The sequence below is a fragment of the Phaethon aethereus genome, assembly GCF_964289735.1.
Source record: "Phaethon aethereus genome assembly, chromosome: 14".
Classification (NCBI taxonomy): Eukaryota; Metazoa; Chordata; class Aves; order Phaethontiformes; family Phaethontidae; genus Phaethon; species Phaethon aethereus.
This window is the reverse complement of record NC_138590.1, coordinates 9,484,260-9,498,266: the sequence shown is the minus strand read 5'-3', so window position 1 is coordinate 9,498,266 and position 14,007 is coordinate 9,484,260. Positions and strand designations below refer to the sequence as shown.

The 14,007-nt window shown below is 48.9% G+C and overlaps 1 protein-coding gene across 1 annotated transcript in view; it reads left to right on the top strand.

Moving 5' to 3' along the window:
* ADRB2 (adrenoceptor beta 2) overlaps positions 1 to 13,653 on the top strand; it is a gene marked incomplete at its 5' end in the record, with an annotated part of 34,164 nt that extends 20,511 nt beyond the window's left edge. The window contains one exon of the mRNA XM_082006117.1: positions 13,375 to 13,653. Within this exon, the coding sequence (XP_081862243.1) occupies positions 13,375 to 13,409 (35 nt within the window). The 3' untranslated portion in view covers positions 13,410 to 13,653. The remainder of the gene's footprint in view (positions 1 to 13,374) is intronic.
* Between the last annotated feature and the right edge of the window lie 354 nt (positions 13,654 to 14,007).

The window sequence follows — 14,007 nt, the reverse complement described above, 5'->3', positions numbered from 1 at the left end:
CCTGACTGAAACCATGAGATCATCAACAAGCCGAGCTCCACCTTGCAGGGAAGTCTTTTTATATCTCCCTGGCAGATGCCAACCGTTTGCTCACTCGCTGAAGAAAGCGCTTGCCAGACAGCAAAGCAGAAAAGCCCCTGAGGGCTGCTGTGGTGCAACCGCCAGCTCGATGCCAGGCTCTGGGAAAACAGGCCTTCTTGCTGCAGTTGTATTTACCCAGGTGTGATGCCCGCTCCACCCATGGATTCCTGGCCGTTGCCTTCATGCTGTTTGTGCTGCAGAGCTGGGTTGCTGCCCGCTGCAGGGCTGTGTTGTGTCTGCCTGCGATACCATCAGCTGTGAGCAGCAGCGCGGTGTGCCAGCCACTGCTAGGCCGGCTGTCGCTTCGCTTTGATGAAGGAAACCGAAGCGTAGTGTGAACTGGGCCGTGGTGAGGCTGAGCATTTTCCACACAGGTTTAGCCCTGTAAACCCTGGGAGTATTTATCGGCCCTGGCACAAACCTCTGTGCTCCACCCTTTGATGTGGGTGAGCAGGATGAGGGAAAAAGAATCGGACTTTCTCTCATCAAGTGACATCTACTCATCTACAAGTGAACGACTACTCAAGGCCATTTTGAAAATGGGACTGAAGCTCCAGAGCTGCTTTTGAAAAAGTTACTGGAGGTTTGTTGCCAGGGCTCCATCTCTCTCCCTGCCCACACAGTTATGTGTTTCTAATATGGTTGTCACCAATTTAATGGGATGATAGAGCCACGGGACTTCCCAAGAGCAGTGTCCTCCAAACACCAATGATATAAGCGTGATTGCAGGTAAATGCCACTTAGACTCTCCTTCAAGTCGTTTGTGTGACTCCAGCATACACAGGGTGAAATGAATGTGTTTGCTCTTAGGTTACTCTTGTGTGAGGTGAAAAATAGGTTTGTTCTTTATTAGATTAAGTACCGTGAGGAGGGGACGGGACGGAGCGCCGACAGATGCTGTACACGGAAGCCATGCATGTGGGTAGTTCAGAAATAGTCTACAGGGAGAATGTCTGAGGGGCATAACATGCCGCTCAGTCTTCGAAATAAGACTTTCTGCTTGTTCTTAGGTGGGAGACAGCATCACACAGGGACTCACCTGCCTCAGGTCTGGTCTCAGTGCTGTGCTCTGCGGTTCTGCATGGCTCTTGCGGCAGTCAGCATCCTTTTTCTGATGCCTCATTGCTCCCTGGCTGGGCAAGAGCAGGCCGCTCGCATTGCCGCTCAGGAGTCTCCAGCCTTTCTTTCATTTTAGGAAACAGAGGTGAGAAACTGCTGCTGTGGAAAAAACAGGCTGAGAGCCCCCAGCATGGGGGAGAGCTGCTTTATGCTGTGCCCCGTGCGGGTTAGGGATGTGTGCGGGGAGGATGCCAGCTAAGAGAGGGTTAATGTCACCTCCACCTTCCCCAGAGCCGCGTGTGTCCTGTGTGTCCCGTGGGACACTGCTGTGCAGTGTGGCTACGGAGAAAGGGCTGTGACGGGGATGGCCACGCTGTTTATACTGCTTTTGTGGTATTTACACATTGTTAGTCAGTCATGGCTGCCACCAGAGGGGAAGGACTCGCCGCCTCTAGACGGTTTCTTTGTGCTGAATCGCTCACACCTACGTAAGTAACTGCCTTTCCCCAAGCATTAGCAAACCGTACAGGCCCCCAAAGTCTGCCTTAAGAAAACCTCAAAAAACTGTGGCTTTTCTTTCTTCTCCCTCTTTTGTTTGCTTTCCCCTGTTCTCTTTGCCTGCTCCCTTCTGAGCCGTTAACGTTCGTGCCAGCATCCCGTTTTCAAGCTGCCGTCAACTATCCCAAGGGGCACCAGTGTATCTCTTGCTCCCCAGTGGCAGCAGCAATACCTTGCCACGACAAATGTTGCCAAAATTTAAGGCTCTAAAAAAGAAACCCTGACCTTTACGAGCCCTGTAACCACTCCTGAGAAGAGAGAGCACTTCCTGCCCCGCTGCAGCCTTAACATTTCACCAGGTTCTCTTTCTGCTTTGCTTCCCATTCATCAGAGAAGCTTCCTTTTCGCCCCGTGCTCCTGCCGCAATCTGGCTAAAAGGCAGCCTGAGCCCCTGAACAAACCTGATCTGTCCTGGGCAGCCCCTGAAATATTTCCCCACCTCTGGGTGCTGTCCCCTTCCGGCAGGAGGGTGGGAGCAGAACAGAAACCGGTGACTTCTTCCTCCTTCCTTCCCAAGCAGTGATGCTTAAAAATACATCACCGAAGGCATGGTTAGGAACAGCTGCTTTTGAGCTGTCCCATGGGCTGGATCCTCTCGCCAAATGTGAGTTTGTATAACACGACGGAGTGATTTGAATTACCAGAACAGAATTTCTCCCATAATCACCTCTCATGGGCAGCTGCTGCCCTGTCCCTTGTCCTCTTTGCCACATCTGAATCCCAAGAAATCAAGCAGGTGGATAATATGCAGTTTTGGAGAATAGGTTCTTCTAAGGGAAAGGAAGGGATTTATTTGAACAATAATTCTATTTGTGGGTGAAATGGCATCCACTATGTCTCTGAGTCTAAACCAGTATCTGCATTACCTCATTAGTCATGTTAGTCATAAACTAGCATTAGTGTTAGTTCACACATTCATCAGGGGATATCAGAGCTGCTCAGAGAGTTGCCCAAAGACTGAAGATTTGGAGTTGTATCACTCGTGGCTCTGGCTTGCTAAGCTACCTTGGTCAGATCCTAACCCCTTATCTGCTGGGGGGAAGAGATAACGCTTCTTTCCCAACTGCTTTGAGATCAGCAGATGAAATAGACCATTTTGAAAATGCGGGAAATAATACTTTTGTGTTGACATAAACGTATACCTTTCCTTCCTCCTTCCTCCTGGCTGCTGGTGGGACCACGCTCCCACACCAGCCACTGGCCACACACCGTGGCGCCGGGGCTGCCCGCAGCAGCACCTCCTTCCTTCTCCGGCTGGGTCACAAGAGCCTTTTCCTCCACCCGGCCTTGCTTCAGAGCTTTTCTGGCATCATGCGGGGTCAGCGCCCGATGCACATCACACTCTGGCGTTAATCGAGGGAGAAGAAGAGCGGCACAGAGGGGGGCCAGGCAGCAGGAGCATTGGAGGAGCACGGAGACAAACCGCCCATCTCCTTCCCCGGCGAGGCTCCACCAGGCTCTGCTCCTCCCCGGCAGGAAAGGAAACCCCAGGCAGCTCCGGCGTCCGGAGCAGGCTGCGGTGGCTCGGCAAGGCACGGCAGTCAGTAAGGGTGGTGGAGGTGTCTTGTTCAGCCTCCCAGCCCCTGGGGCTAGCGTGGGGATCGCAGGCTGCCTGAGGATAAAGGGACTTGGTTGTAAACCATTTCCCACATCCGAGGCCGTTCCACTTGTGCCCTTGGGATCAGAGATCATCCGCACTGGAGCCTTGCATGGGAACGGCGCCTGCGAGAGACAGCCGCAGAGCTGCACGTGAGAGATGGAGGGACGACATCCCCGTGTCTTGCACTCTCCTGCTGCCTCTCCACCCCCCCCGGAAGAGTCTGGAGGGAACCACAGCAGCATCACAAAAGCTCACAGCAAAGCACAAGTGGGGATGTTAAGTCTCTTTGTTTCCAAAGGGGGAGGTGGTGATGCCCAATTTTACATGGCCTGAATTCCACCTGTCTCCATCCCTTGTTCAAGGCTGACAGACATCCTGGAAATGCTCAGTTCAAGGAGGTAGAATTTAGGCTAGAACAATCTGGGTAGCCGTGACTGTCAGTTATGGATGTATGTGCGCAGGAAATGCACCAAATTCCTCTAAAAGGAGAGATTCTGTGCTCTGACCAACCACGGGACAGCTGTTTTGGATGTTTGCCGGTGCATCGGAAGCAGAGATGTGGACCTTCTTCCTCATTCCTTTATAGCTCCAGCCAGCTCGCTGGTTCTGGGTTGGATCCCTGAGTCTGGCTCAGTCCCTTTTTACTAGGAATGATATGCTAGGCATGGGGAAAACTCTCTCTGATTTATTCAATAAAAGGGAAGCTTTTTACAGGGAAAAGGAGCAGATTTGCTTCTGCTTGTTACCTGTTGGACCCTTGCACCAATAGAGCATGGAAGTAGCCCTGAGGGACACTGTGATGGCTTCATGCAGCTTTGAGGAACACTGTGATGGCTTCACGATGGCTTCTGTTAAGCCACCTGCCCTTGACAGCTTTACTTCTCATTCCCTGTGTTTGCTCTTTCAAATCAGACCTTTAAGAACAATTTAGCACTGGAGTGTTGTGGTGGCTGCTGCCAACTCATGGAGTCCCTCAACAGAACTGAGAAGGATCCTCTCGTATAAGTGTCTCCCCATGTCACAAGGCAGTATGGAGAGGACATCCCTGCTTTTTGTGGCAGAAACCAAAACCCTGGCTGAGTACTTGGTGTGTTACCAGAGAGCTGCCCTGTGACACTATTGGATGTTCTAAAAAATGCTTTTGCATTTTCCGCTGACCCTAGTTTATTTGCATGAAACAATTAGACAGACCACCCAAAATCCATTTACAAGCTTTCCCAGAAATCCTTGGAGTGTTTGAGCAGTTGGAGGAAATCGGAGTTCAGACCCGAATTCCACAAGTGATGATGCTCAGTCTGGAGAAGGATTTTCATTGCTTGAAGCCAAATGTCCACAAATGCTTCTTTCTTAAAACATAGGACTTTTTGTAGTGTGAAGTCCCTCCAGGCATTCACAGGCAAGCAATGAATGACCTGCTGATATGCCACTTCTGTTTTTTTCCATTTTTTTCAGATCCCTGGCCTTTTCTCATCCAGTTGACCATTGTTTGCTATTCTCATATATTCATTTGCATCTAAAAGCAGGGCAGGAAAGGCACCTGGGCTTAATCTGTCATAATGGCCCTAAAATTTGGTTCTCTTCATGGTGGTCCGCCTCTGTCTCCCCTCTCCAGGGGCTGGCAGCCTGTCAATTCAAATACTCCTGGGCCAGAAGAAAACCAGTTGAGCCTTGAGGAACAGCCACCCTTTGGACCCTAAGTGGGATCCCATCTCATCAAACCTGAGAAACAACCCTGCTGTGCTCTTTGTCAAGTGTCAGCTGCCTTCAGCTTAGCAGCTTCCATCAAAGGCCGGTTCTTTTGGTTATTCATTTGCAAGTAACATATACAGAAACAAATCGCAGTGTAGCAGGAAAACGGAGAACTTCTGAATTAATGGGGAAAAACACTGTTGTAAAGACATCAGTAGTGGGTCTCTGCTTGAGCTGGTAGTGCCCATGTCGCCAGCACCTTGCCACTCAAATACCGGAGTGACGTTTAACTGAAGGGTCCTCGCTGTTGCGATTCCCTGGGAGCATCAAGAGCCCTTAGGGAAACTGCCACTGGAATGCCCCTTAGCTGGCAGCTAATGTGTTTCTACAGCTCCGCAAGCTCAGCGTGCTGCCCAGAGGGCAGAAACCAGACATTTAACGGGAAAATTAGCAGGTAGTCTTTGCTACCTTGCAGCCGGCTGACAGGAAAGAAGAGATGATGGTGTCTGCATGTACACCCTTTTTCATGTTACATGCCGTGAGCCTGGCACACGGCAGCGCTCCCTCCTGCTCTATTTCACAGGATTGCGGAATACTTGGGGCTGGCAGGGGCCTCTGGAGATCGTCCTGTCCACCCTCCCTGCGTCAAAGCAGGGTTGCTCAGAGCTGTGTCCTTTGACTGGGGTAGGAGGGGAGCTGAAATCCCATCCCAGCACCTCCCTTCCATGGGGTGTGGGGTTCAGAGGCAGATGGAGGAGTGAGGGTCCTGTTTAAGTATTCTTAATATGTTCCTGCAGGGAGGAGGACATATTGCTCTTTGTAACTTGTTTTGTTTGGTTTTGAGTCTGTATTAGTTGAAACAACTGCACAGGAAACTGGGTGCAAGCCCAACTTAAGGACAAGTCTACACCATGTTGGCATCACACCAAGGAGAGGAAATGACAGTGTGCTGCAAACCAAGACAAAAGCATCACCTGCGTTATCTGGCATGCAGGGCTTCAGTTATCTCTGTCAGCACACTTATCTGTCATAATTGCAAGTTTGCAGAGCATCGAAAGAGTGTGTTTTTTTGTGTAGTCTTGAAATTATGTTTCTGTACCTCGAGAGTATAGTGAGATCCCACATACAGGGTATTTTACACTTACATCATGTGTACATGCAGTAGCTCACGTTTCAGAGTAAACCTCTTCCATTAAGGCTTCAGAAAGTATCTTCCCTTTCTACAGTCCTCCCACTTGCCCTGATAGTTAATGTCACAGTTTCAAAACAGTTGAATGAAGTCTATCAGCTGCAAAGAGTCGAGTGCACAAGAGCAGCACATGTCACACAGAATCACAGAATCACAGAATCACTAGGTTGGAAAGGATCTTTAAGATCATCAAGTCCAACCATTAATCCAGCGCCACCATGTCCCCTAAACCATGTCCTGAAGTGCCACATCCACACGTTTTTTGAACACTTCCAGAGATGGCGACTCCACCACCTCCCTGGGCAGCCTGTTCCAATGCCTGACCACCCTCTCAGTGAAGAAATTTTTCCTAATATCCAATCTAAACCTCCCCTGGCGCAACTTGAGGCCTAGCACATTGCACTATTGTCAGGAAAACACAGGGAGGAAAATCATTATTTGCCAAAAAACATAAAACCCCAGAAAAACATTACACAAGGCTTCCAACTCTCTACCAGTCAAGAGCTCCTACTGGGGGATTGGAGGATTTTACAGTTTAATAGTTTCAGATAGAACTGTTGCTCTGTTGGGAACCACCTTCAATCTGTCCAATGATTAAAAAAAGCAAAGTAAAAAATGTCTTCTCATTTCCCCCCAAATAAAAAAAAAGAAACAACCCACCCCCTCGGAAAAAGCTGGGGTGAGCTAATGAGAGAGAAATAAGATAACACAGCTTTTAAAATCTTGTTGCATTCTGGCTACTTTCCAGAGTTACTTCGATGATCCTCTGCCAGGAAAAAAAAGAAGTCCTTCAAGCCTAGAATTTGATGAGGACATTATTTCTCAGCAAAGCAAATGAAGATCCAGGCTTGAGATTTAGCGATGGGACTGCCGTCTGCATCAATTTGAGAGCCAGACCAAGACCCTGGCAGATTCGAGTGATATCCTAGTGGTGGGAGAACTGTGTTCTCCAGTTGGTGATAAAGGACAAAGAGGACTTGGGTCTTCCGAGAAGTTTGATACCGCAACTAACAAGTGGAGACGGGAAGTTAAATTGATGCCTAGCTAGTGCGGAGTAAGCTGGACTTGTGCTAAGAACTGACACTAACTGGGAAGTTGTGTCAAAGTTTGGCTTTGTTGCATTGGCTGCTAGATCCCTGTCCCATCTGAGAGCTTACGGGGAAGGAATATAAAATAAGCACAAACTGGTGCAGGGGAGAATGACAGGGAAGGACTACTACCCCAAGCTGATGGATGCATTATAAAGTGTTCAGAGGCACTGCCAGGCATTCCCGAGGCTGTAACTCGTACCTAAGAGTCATGGATGAACTCTGTGGAGGAAAGATGCCATGTCAGAGCCCTGCAACAAAAAAAGCAGCATCACCATGTGTCACCCAGAACATCACCTCGTACAGCCAAGTACAGAGATGCCCTAAAGGACAGGTTTGGGTTACAGCAAACTAAAAGGGCTGAGATGTAATTTTTTCCTTTCCTGAGTAAGTATGGTCATAAAGTAGCCTAACTCTGGGATTGGTATGCTCCGGGTTCCTCGCGGCCCTTATGTTACAACTCGGCTTCTTATCACTCATTAACTGGTTCTCCTTTTACCTTGATCTGTGAAGAAGCAACTGATGGTTCATTTCGTGTTGTTGTACCCTAGGATTCATTTTACACCCTGCACTTTTAACATGTGCTATTTAAATGTTAGAGGAAGAATTGCTGGCAAATGGTAGGTGACAGGTTGCTGAAACATGATAAAATAGCAAGAGTTTCCAACGAGAGATTGCAGAGGCAAGAAAGGAAAGAGGGAAGAATCTGTAGACAATCTGTGCCAACCTTTACTAGGTTGGAAGACCCCGTTCAGATGCAGACTGTGCAATGCAAGGCTGACAGATCGTCTCGTTTGCCTGGAGTGCAGGAAGGCCATAGAGTGAAGCCCCGTTTTGCTCTGCCCTCGCTCCACCCTGAATCCGGCTGATGCTTAGGGGAAGGGCTGCTCAGCTGCCTTGTGAAGAGCTACATTAGTCCGAGGACTGGGCTCCTAGAGGAACCCGTTTCTCTGGACAACCAGCTCAGATGAAGGTTTCTGCAGTGTACATGTCTCAAGTAAAGCAAATCTTCTAAGATCTGCAAAATCATTTAGCAAACCACTAAACTACTGCCAATCTACAGCCTCGGGCCAGGGAGGGAATTTTTTCCCTCTTCATCCTTTCCATGACCCCTTGGGAAATTTCCCTAAGGGGGCATTTCAAAGTTCCACTGTGACTATGTGGGCATTGATTGAAAAGGTAATTTTTACTTTCTCATCAGATCCTCACCCTGCAGAATGGCTGCTCTTGAGCCTGCAATGTATTATGACTAATAAGCAAAAACAATTCCATCATTAGTCTTCCACCTCTCTAGGGCTGTACGGAAACAAAATAAGGGAACGTAAATTAGTGATATCCAGCCGATTACACAGTTAGCGAGATGAATGCATGTGGCCTGTCTCCACACATCCCTTGCTTTGTGGGATGCGGGTGGTCCATCCATCTCATTGTGTTTGTCTGGTGAGCAAATCCAAGCTTCCCACAGGTGAATGGGCACCAGTCAAGAACGGAGGCTGCAAGGTTTCTTCAGCTGACTTCTGTTTTGAATATTATGTTTTGACTTGTGAACCCTGAGGAATTCAGATCTCAGGGCAGAGGAAATGTTGGAAGAGGTCAGGCGAGCTGCACTCCCTCTGTGTTACTTGGAGCAGCAAATAGCATGCGTTCCAGGCCAACATCTGATTTTCTGCTTTCACGAGGCAGATGTTTAGGAGAAGTGATCTGCTGTTTATTTTAACTGCCATCTTCCAAACCTCCTCCCTACGTGCGCGCACACATTCGGAGACCATAAATAAGAATTCTTCAGATTATGCCGTTATTTGGGTAGTTAGCCCTGTCTTCCATCAGTGCCTGGACACGGCTGTGTGCTGCAAACCCAGTTCCCCTTGCACATCAGTTTTACAGTGGTGTAAATCAATTAGGTCTAATTCCTTTCTCAGTGACACTAGCATAAATCTGAACTCGCTCCACTGACGTCAGCGCTGTAATGGCAGTGTAAAGGAAAGTTAGACTCCCTTGTCTTCAGAATGTCGCTGCTGATTTACACCAGAACAAGAGCAAAAGTAGTTGGGCTTAGCATGTCCTAGCACTGTCTTACTGAACAGCAGGCCAGGGTTTGCTCTGGGATACAGTGGTGATGACGGAGAACAGCTCCATGGATTTCACTGGCATTATGTTGACGCAATTGAGCTCTGTACCTTCACCACTGTTTGGGTTTCTAGGAGCTCCATGTAGTAGGTCATTAGTGAAAAGAGAATAAATCAGTGCTCTTATGTAAAGTGATTAGTCCCATTGCCTGTTCCAGGAGAGTCATATAGGGATGAATCTGACCATTTGGCTTGTGCTGTCGGTGATGATGGAGAGCAAGACAGCAGTACCCTTGTGTCCTAATGGACACTAGGAAGAACTAGTCCTAGCTGCAGACAACAGGGCATGTGGAGGAGCTGCCCTTGCAACTGGTGCTAAGGGCTAGAGGAGGGGTGGGAATGCTGGCTGCACTTTTCGCATTTGAGAGGACACAAGCAGTTGCTGTAGGCATTCTGTGCTGGCAGCGTTCAGAGTGTTGATCCTTACTCACTCGTTTCTCTAGATTTTCCCACTCTGTCTCTAAAGAACTAGAACTGAAAACCTGGGTGTAAAAGGGGTGCTGGTCCCTCTCTCTGCTCTGCTGTGGCTTCAGCCTGCTGACTGCAGATTTAAGCAGAAGGAGACGAGAAGTGGAAATTTCCTCTTGAAGCTGTTGGGCTTCCCAAACACCCTTGCTGTTTAAGGAGACTTTCTCAAGGAGGGCCTGGATTTCTGGTGGCTGTTCTTTGGGAAGTTAGAGAGTCCAATGATTACCTTCACGTCCATCAGCCTGGCTCCATTAAAGCCAGTGGAGACAAGCTGATTTACACCCGTCTTCTGTTGGCGTCTGGCCAATCCCTTAATTGTTCATAAGTGACTTTTCTTTTTTAATAGCGTATGTTTGCTCTGGGTGGCTCAGTTCGCATACAGTGAAATGCAGCCATGTGTGGCATAACTGCTTTAAAGCCAGCGAGTTGAAACAGGGTCCATGTGAACCACCAGGTAGGCTGGAGGTGCCACGGAGCAGGACAGGGCCATGGGTGTCCCAGGGAACTAAGCCCTCCACCCTTCTTTCTTTTTTTAACAAAGCTGAGGTCATGCTTTACCCATCTCTCTCCCCAGAGCAGGCTCCCTCCTGCTGCAGAGGTGAGAGGCAGCAGGAGAGCCTCAGAAACCAGAGAAGAACTGCAGTTTTTTTCACTGCTGATCCAAGGGTCGAGCCGCAGCTATCGTTGACAGACAGGAGAAATAAAACCCCTCTCAGGGCCCCAAGGAACCCCAGCTGGGTGCACAAAACGGTTCCCACATCCACGCTGTACAGCCATGGGGACAGATGGGTTCCCACATCCACGCTGTACAGCCACGGCTCAGAGTTGCAGACGTGGGTTTCAGCAGCCCAGGCTGAACCTGTGACCCACGGCAGCTCAGAGGTACCTCGCTCACGCCCACCTCCTTGTCCGCACACCCAGCTGGAAGGTGGCCCCACAGAGATGAAAGAGCTAAAGGAGCATGGCCCCAGTTTTCCCGTCCGTTTTGTTCTCACTCGTGGTAAATAACTCAGCTGATGCGTTTGCTGGAGGGGAGCGTCAGAGTTTACCAGTTGTGAAACAAAACTGTGATTATTACCATAGAAACCAGAGCTTGAACGTGAAGCTCATCCAATGGAGCAGCAGGAAGAGGACATTGGACTTCTGTCTCCTATCAAAACTAATCAGCATGGCTTGGATTTGGAATACCAGAAAGTCACTATTATAATAATCAAGTCATAAAATATCCAGATATCAAGAAACATTGACTTCTTTTGGGTTCCTAGGAAGAACTAAGGCAGGACATCAGGGACTGGCCTGTGAAGGATGAGGGTGGTTAGTAGCAAAGCTTTTTCCAGTTAGGAAAGGATGCAATTAAATCACAGTAGCTGAGGGGTGCAGAGTCAGAAACATTGCCTTGCTCTGCTTCGTGGCTCTCTTTCCTGAACGTAGACGCGCAATCTGTTCAGAAAATTCCCTCCTCCCAGATGGACTCTCTACAACAGTGGCTTTGCCCTGGGAGCTTACAGCATGCTTCAAGTGTCCTCGTAAGCTTACAAGCTCCATCTATAGGATAGCCGAAGAAGAGCCTTCTGGCTTCAAGTTGATGAAAAAGGGAAGAGAAACTTCACTCAGAGATTCCGGTTTTGTTCTGGAAAAACTCCGGCATGCTTAGCATACCGCATTGCAGAAAGTCACTGATTTCATCGCCGTTACTTCATATTTGGGTATAGCTTTCCTCGCTGGTTAAACTGTCAGGCCTTGGTCCCGTGCTGCATGACTGTGGGGTTGTTGCCTGCGGACATTGCTGGAGTTGTGGAGCTGCTATTATTCCACATGGGAAATCTCAGGGATTTTTCCAAAGAGCTCCTGCGTTGCAAGATTTCTGGCCTACAGCTGTGACATCTTTAGGTTCTGATAACCCACAGTGTCCCATGTACAAAACCAAGCAGTAGCGATTAACATATCTAAATAATCTAAATCCGGATGATTTACCAAATTAGTTTCTTCTTAGCTTGGTGTTTAATGATTGCCAGCCCCAGCCCACACTTCGCTGCACCGGCTGTACCAGCAGAAGTAATTTCAATCCGTGGGGTTTTTTTTAAGAGGAGGAAACACAAAAGGTGAAAGACGTTTCTTCTTCTTTTGTGCAAAGTAGAATCTTTCTTGGCAATAAGGTGTGGTGCAGACTGGGGCTGTGTGTGTTTCTGTAGGAAGGAAGGAAGAAAGGGAGGGAGGGAGGGAGGAAAAGGGAGGGAGGGAGGAAAAGGGAGGGAGGGAGGGAGGGAGGGAGGGAGGGAGGGAGGGAGGGAGGGAGGGAGGAAGGAAGGAAGGAAGGAAGGAAGGAAGGAAGGAAGGAAGGAAGGAAGGAAGGAAGGAAGGAAGGAAGGAAGGAAGGAAGGAAGGAAGGAAGGAAGGAAGGAAGGAAGGAAGGAAGGAAGGAAGGAAGGAAGGAAGGAAGGAAGGAAGGAAGGAAGGAAGGAAGGAAGGAAGGAAGGAAGGAAGGAAGGAAGGACACACTTTACAGGGCAGATGGAGTGTGAATAGTCCTTTTATAGAGATGCTGGCAACTGACACTGTTGCAAATCACCTCTCCCTAGCTGGAACTTCCTCTTCAATTTGCACAAGACATACAACTTCATTCTGGATACCCAGAATTCCTCTGAGGGACGCATTGTTTTCCCAAAAAACAGAAATGTTTTTTCGCTTTCTTCAGATCCATTAAGTTTTTAAATGCTGCTTCTCCCCCACACACGTGCACAGACCATAATCTTTGACATGTGCTTACTAAAATATCACTTTCAAATAAATAAAAGCACAGGCATATCCAGTACTTGTTCCTTTCTCTATCGCAAGATTAATTTCCCATTTTTCCATCTAGCGTGTCTGTCATTCAGGTATCTCCACAATCAAGAAAAAGCCCTGTTTATTCCCTTTTGTATGTTCACAGATATTAAAACCAGAAGGAAATGTATTCTTATCTCCTGGGCAGCTGACCTGAGTGTATATGTAGAGATGCATTTGTTTATTCAAATTATTTCATGCAAAGAAGCTTTGCTTTTTGGTAGCTACTGCAGGAAAATCATCACTTGGGTTCCAAAGCACCCAGGTGTAAACACTGCTGAGTGGCTTGGTCGGTCGTCCCGTGCACATAGCTCGGGAGAGCAACGGCACTGTAGAACCATCACTGCAAACCGTGGGGGCTGAAGCTACCCACCTCGAGGAGGTGCAGCATCAGCGCACGGTGGCCTGTGTGGGCAGTGAAAAGCCAGAGCCCAGCTCTGCCCACCCGACATGGAGAGAGTGGGCTGCTCCTGGTGCTCATTCGTCCACTGGTGTCTTTGAGGGGGGAGCTGGGGAGGGTGCCTGAAGGTTAAGATAGAGCCAGTGGACATGGTGTACACCAGGCAGGACCAACAAGTCCTGCGGAAGTGTAATCTCTCTCCTGGCTTCAGCATCTGGATCCCTCCTCTACCCCCACCTCTACCATGCTAAACTGGTGCTTTTTTTTTCTTTCTTTCTTTCTCTGCCCCACAGAGATCCCTGGGTGTCCAGGAATGGTTGAGAGCTGAATGGGGTGACCTCTCTTCCTCACCATCCTGAGCTCATGAGGGCTCTGAAGAGATTGAGTGGGAGCATGGCATTGCTTCTCTGAGCCTGCGGATGCTGTGGGAAGCGATTGCGTTGGCAAATGTCTTCATCCCAACCCATAGCCCATCATGCATCACCTGAAGGAGAAGCTGATGAAGGATCACCAGAGGACCAGGAAAGGCTCTACTAGCACTTCAAGCATTGGAGGACACAGATGGGGGACCGGCACTAACAGAGGCACTTTGCAGCAGTCACTGTGTATGAAACCAGCTCTGGAAAGAAGCTACAGGAGCACTGTGAACTGAGGGAGGTGAACGTCCAAATCACCACAAAAGCTGCTGAGGGGTTTCCCTGGCACAGCTTCCTTGGCAAGCACTTTCAAAAGGGAAGGGGTTATCAGGACCACGTGGCCGTCTCCAGTGGCTGGTTTGGAAGAGGCACAGCAAGGTCTTACGGTCGGGTCAGGAGACCGGCAGGACATGCCCACAGCTGCCTGTCCACGTGCTGCCTGGGGCTCCAGATGAAACGGGAATCTGACCGAGACTGAGAGAGAAGGAGTGTGGAAGATGATGGCTTTGA